This window comes from Oryx dammah, unplaced genomic scaffold, assembly GCF_014754425.2.
Source record: "Oryx dammah isolate SB20612 unplaced genomic scaffold, SCBI_Odam_1.1 HiC_scaffold_25, whole genome shotgun sequence".
Taxonomy (NCBI): Eukaryota; Metazoa; Chordata; class Mammalia; order Artiodactyla; family Bovidae; genus Oryx; species Oryx dammah.
The window spans coordinates 98,407,881-98,413,852 of NW_024070209.1; the positions used below are offsets into that span (position 1 = coordinate 98,407,881).

Sequence of the window (5,972 nt, forward strand, 5' to 3'; positions counted from 1 at the left end):
GGCCTCCTTGCAGGTATCCACTGCCCTAGTCCCCCGAGGGTGGCTCATGTCACTGTCCCTGCCCCGGGGCTACAGCCTCCCCTCCTCTGGTGATTTCTGAGTGGCAGCCCTGGGAAGAATTAGATGGCCCTGTGGCCTCATTATCCTGGCGAGGAGCAAGGCGAGTATTTTTTTCCAGAGCTGTGTTGGCTGCATTTAATCACCCAGGCCCTGAAGCACCCATGCCTGTGCCCTGGGTCTCCCCAAGTCCCACGTGAAAATGCCTCCTTTAACTTCCTCTCTCTGGAGGACATCTCTGGTCTGTCACTTTTCTGAGTAGAGTACCCCTTTTCTGAGAAGAGAGCTCCTTCTCTGTCCGTGAGCTTTCAGCAGGGGCGACCAACCACCCTCTAACTCTGCTCCAGGTTTGAGACAGGACATGGTCCTTCCCTGAGATCTTCTGAGGTGACAAGAGAAGAGGATAGCCATTCTTGGGTGGCGAAGATGTGGGATGGGAAGCCAGAGCTGCTGTCAGGAGAAATGGGTCTGCAGTAGGAGAGTGGGCGCCCAGTGCAGAGAAGAAAGTCACAGGAGGCAGCGAGAGCATCTGGGTTTGTCCCTGAATCCAGTTGTACCTGAAGCCTGCTCCATCTTTGCCCACTGTACAGCTGAGTGCCAGGAACAAAGAAATCCCACTTCCTCCCATGCTGGCTCCAGTCAGTCCACTGTTCCCTATCATAAGGGTCCTGACAAATACCAGGAAGAGGTCAGTTTCTGTGCTGGGTGGGGTGGGATAAGACACTACTGTCCTGTGTGTCTCTCCATCCCTCCACCCAGAGCATGAAGTGTCAGAAGATGTGTGCACCCAATCTGCTAGCTCAGGTTCAGCTGGAACTTACCAGTGTTGCTATTTAGACAACATCAGGGTCATTTGACAGCTCACACTGTAGTATGTAATAAATTCTTCTCCACTAGACTGTGAACTCCAGCAGTAAGACTGGCCACTTGATAGTTGTGTGATTTCGGGCAAACTTTCTCATTTCTAAAACAAGGATGCTCATAGTATATTTCTCTGAGCATAGCTGGGAAAACTCTGTGAATTCATACAGAGGGACTCTGCTGTCCTTTTCTTTGATGTTCCTTTTTGCAATGATCAGCTCAGTGCTTTGCCCTGGCTAGGGCACTAAGTGGGGCACCCTGCAAATGTGTGTTCCATGCATGGAGAGGCAGAAAGACACACCCTGTTACCAGAGTGACACCCACCTACCCACACACAAACACACACATACACAGAACAGAAGCCCTCAGAGCTCAGCACCCCACACAGCGACCCTCCTGGGAGCCCAGGGCATCCCCAGCCCCTGGCTTCTCTAGAGGGCAGCCCTCCCAGGCTCTCAGCTGTCATCCCAGCAGCTCCATATTGCTAGGAGCGCAGCTTGGAGCCTGGCTCAGCCCTACACCACGTATCAAGGGCAGCAGAACCTGCGGTGTTCTAGGAGCTAGGGGAATTGTGTATGTGTGTGCATGTGTGTGTGTGTGTGTGCACGCGCTGGTTAACTTGGGGAGGGGGGGAGAGCTTTCTAGAGCTCTGGCTTCCAGAACTGCTCTTCTCTGAAAGCTCTGCCTCATCACTAAGTCCCCACTCTTTTCCAATCTCCCTACCTCCTCAATGAGTGCCCCCCAACCCCAAGTCTTGCCTACGGGCTCCTGTGGGGCCTGTCTGGGTCATTTTCCTGGAAAGAGCAGGGCTTGTCTGTGGACCTGGGTCTGTGGACTCCTGGTTTGCCTGCCGGCCTGCCCCTCTTCCTCCTTCCCCAAGACCCATGTTGCCTGCCTTTCAGTTGTGTTCTGCTGGGGAGCATATGTTAGTTTCTCAGGATGTCCTGGGAGGGCAGGCAGAGGTCTCGCCAAACTTCAGGGGAGGGGTCATGGCATCGAGTGGAGTGGGGATGCTCCTTAGGGCTCTTGTGTTGGGGACAGTGTGTTTGGGTGGGTGTGGCCTTCAGTGTGGTGTGTACTGTAACATCAGGACGGCTTGTGTTGCTATTTCAGGTGGACCCTCTTAGTGTGAGAGGTGGCTGGCCAGGGGATTGTGTTATTGGTTGCTGCACGCTGTGCTCAGGGCATTGACCGTTTGCGTGGCTGCCCAAGGTCCCTTGGCCCTGAAAAGATAATTGAGTGGGAGGGCATCTCTCTTCCGGGTGCTCCCGGCGCCCTCCACCCCCTGCCCACGGGGATCCCTGGATCCCAATATGCCTGAGGTCTCTGGGCACAGCTGAAGCTCAAGAAAACCTAGCAAAGGAGAGGACAACCCGGGTCCGCGGCCGCGTTCAGTTCAGAGCTCTTATTTCGCAGGCCACCACCCACGCTCCTTTGCCCGTAAGGGACAGGTGGTAGGTCCCAAGCCCCTCGGCTGGTCCCTTCGGATGCCCAGGTCCGCCCTCCCAACAAAGGCGGCCGACCACGTGTCCTTCCTCGAGGCGGGCCCGGAGTGGGGAACGCACGCTGCCCCCGGGTTTCCGCTCCAGCCAGGGTTCGAGCCAGACTGCGCTGAGCCCGGGGTGGGAGCGGAGCAGCCCCTCGCAGCACCCCCCGCCACCCCGGGTTGTGCCTCGCCCACTCCCAGCCTCAGTCTCTGCAGCGTCCTGCAAGCGGCGCTAGGGGGAGCTGTGGCAACTGGCTTGGTGGATTGACTCAAAACCGCGCATCAAAGGGCTATTCCTTAGACTTGCAGGGGATGGGTGGGTGGGGGGCGCACGGGGAGGAGGGCGACACACCGTTCCCCCTCCTCAGCAGCTCCAGACTCCTCTCTTCCCGTAGGAGGCCGAGAAAACAGCCCTGGTTGTGTGTGTGAGGGGGTGAAGGTGCCTTTCCTCCCCGGAACTCACGCCTCCGTAGCCTCCCTCTTTCTTCCTCCCCCATCGTGGGCCCTTCGCGGCCCCCACCTCCGCGGTCCCCCTCCCCCCGCCAAACCCCTTGGCTGTGGAGTGTCCCCGAGAACTTCGCCTCGCGCGGCACCGAGACCCAGAACCCAGCGGGCTCCTGGGACTGGCTTGCGTCCGCCTCTCGGAGGCTTGGGGTGGGGGTGGGGGGTCCTCTCGGCTGCAGCCCTTCCTCTCCCTGCGGCGGGGCGTGAAGGCTGGGGTGGGGGCGTGAGCCGTCCTGCTGGGGTGGGGGGTGGGGGATGGGGGAGCTCGCGCAGCCAAGGGGAGCGAGGGCACTGGGGAGACAGCCAGGGACAGAGAGAGGGAGAGAGAGAGGGGGGCGGCTATCAAATCGAGAGCAGGCTGCCACTTTGCTTTTTTTCTTTCTTTCTTTTTTCCTCCCCTTCAGTCTTTCTTTCCTATCCCCTCTTAAGCTGGAACCACCCCGCGCGCCCGGGCCCGAGGCGCGGCTCCAGATGTGAATTTGGTTCCAGTGGGGAGGACGCGAGCTTCCTCGGGGCCTTGGCACATTCTCCCACTCTGAGGTCATTCCGTAGGTGGTCAGAGCGCAGAGCGCGCCTGGAGCCTTCCTGCCTCCATCTACTGGGGAGGGAAGAAGAGAGGCGGGCGGGAGGGCGCGGAGAGGGAGAGGGGAGGGGCGCGAGGAGGGAGGGAGACGCCGCCAGCACACCACCAAGTGGCACCGAGCAGTGATAACAAACTCAACTTAAAAAAAAAAAAAAAAAAGGAAAAAACTTCCCCAAGTTGCAGCCGGAGATGTGCGGACGTGCGGGCGGAGGCGCAGGGCGGGGACTGTGGGTGGCCCAGAAGCCCCCGATGTCCCCCGGCGGCTCTCCCCGGCCCAAGAGAGCTCTGAGTTGAGGCCGAGCAGGCTCTGCGCCCCTGGCTGGGTTAGGAAATGTGATGGTAGCTCGCTCGGCTTCCTGCTGGAGACCCTGGAGGCGGGCGGGGGCGGGGGGACCGGTTCCCGTGGGGGTCAGGCCCCTCTGCAGAGGCGGCGCGGGGGGCGGGGGGCCGGGGAGGCGCGCAGCACCGGCTTCTTCCCCAGCAAACAGAACTCCCTTCCATCCCTCTCCCACCCCCGGCCCTGCGGATGTGGGCAGCTCCTGCCCTCCCAGGCAAGGAGAGCTGGGCTTTGCAGGAAGGTAGGGGGCTCGTGTCACCTCCCTCTATCCTTCCCGCCACCTCCAGGCCGATCTGAAAACAAGGCGCCGCCATCCTCTAGAGTCGACTTTTTTATTAAGATGATAAATTTAAACAGATCATCGGAACAGTTTTACCCGGTTGATACACAATTCAGAATGCACAAAAATACAGGGGAAGGAGGGAGAAGGGCCAAGAAAGGAAGGGTTGGCAACTTGTTTTGGAGTCCACATGGTGCTGATGGCAGGGAACCAGAGGGGCTGCAGGCGAACCCCACCTTTTTTTTTTTTTTACAACAAAAGGCTTTAAATTAAACAAAATCTATCAAGCTGAAGACACAGGACGGGGTTCTTACGGGCTCGAACAATGCTGGTTTCATGAAATGCAACCGAAGGCTGAACTAAGATAGTGCAACTTAGAAGCACACACACACACACACACACACACCACATCTGACCAGGAACTTAGTGAAAAGTCTCCAACGCAGTCGGCGGTCCCGGCCCCTCCCTCTCTCGGGGCCGCCGGGGATCCAGGTGAAGGAATCGACTTCCTTTTTTGTTTAGTGGGGACCGCAGTGCTGGGCATGATGGGAAATGTAGTCGGCCGTGCCCGCCCCCTACCCTTTCCCCAAACAGTGTCCGAGAGTGTCGGGGTGTCCAGCGCCACCCCCGGGTCTGGAAGACGGGTGGAGGAGGGGAGGAGAACAGAGCGAGAGGGGCGGGGAGACGAGGGGTTCAAGACACCCGCCCCGGGAAGAAAAGAAAAAAAAAAAGTTGAAGTGTTTTCATTTCTGCCTTCTCATTTTGAGAACTTTGGAGGCCGCCCCCAGAGAGGAAATGTGACCCAAACCTCCCTTTCGGAGATAGAGTTTGCCTTTGTTTTTGCTCAGGATTTCACAAGACCCATTCCTCACCCCGCGGAGGGACTCGAGAGAACAGAGCTCCGGGCTTCCTGGGTCTGACGTCTGATTGGAATCGGCGTCCGGGACCCCGCGCCCTCCTGCGCTGCGCCCCCGGCGGTCCGGGCGCCCTGCCTCGCCCCCCGGCTGCCCGGCACCTCCTCCGGGCAGCAGCCCTTCCTCACGTGGCTGGCTCCTCGCTAAACACCACTGCAATCACTACAATAAAAAAAAAAGAGTAGGAGAGACACAAAGCATACTTAAATAGGCGCTTTTTCTCTCTGCAAAAATAAAGTCCAAGATCTTAGATTTCTTTTTTCTTTTATTTTACAATTTATAAAACATCAGTCGTCTCCCTCTGCTCACCCCCTGCTCAGCCCGGAGTGGCCGGGCGCCCGTTCGTTCCCTCCTCTCGCCCCTTGGCCGAGTCTTTGTCTGGCCCCAGCCCCGCGGGGCCACGGGTCCCCGTGCCTTCGGGGGTCCCTAGAAGGCGACAATGGCTCGAGTCCAGGCGCCGAGGCTGGCGAGCGCCTGCTTGGCGCACAGCTGCCCGTTGAGCGGCGGCGGCTGCTCGGAGGAGTCCGGCTGTCGGCTCACCAGCCCGGAGAAGCCCGAGCCAAAGATGGAGATCAAGTTTGAGATGTTGGACGCGTCCGGGGACGAGTCCGGGCAGAAGTCCTCGAAGCGAGCGCGCTTGCAGGGGGCGAACGGGACGCCCCCGGGGGGCTCGGCCCCCAGGTCGCCTGCATCCTCGTCGTCGTCGTCGTCCTCCTCCTGGCCAGGGTAATACTTGCGCTTGCAGCCGGGGGCGGACGCCAGGCCGGGTCCCGGGGCGCCCTGGCCACAGCAGGGGCAGTGGGCGGAGGCGCAGCAGTCCTGGTGCAAGTAGCCGTTCTCCACCGTGGTCACCACGTGAGTGTCCAGGTCCAGCACGGTGGTCTGGCTGCTGCAGTGCACGCCAAAGTCCGAGGGGGCCGGGTACGCGCCCCGGTAGAAGCCGGGGGAGG

The 5,972-nt window shown here is 59.5% G+C and overlaps 1 protein-coding gene across 1 annotated transcript in view; it reads right to left on the reverse strand.

The window, feature by feature from the left end:
* Positions 1-4,146: 4,146 nt before the first annotated feature.
* The window catches only part of IER5L (immediate early response 5 like), a 2,902-nt gene continuing 1,076 nt past the window's right edge, over positions 4,147-5,972 (reverse strand). The window contains 1 exon segment of the mRNA XM_040225726.1: positions 4,147-5,972. Coding sequence (XP_040081660.1) covers positions 5,449-5,972 — 524 coding nt within the window. The 3' untranslated portion in view covers positions 4,147-5,448.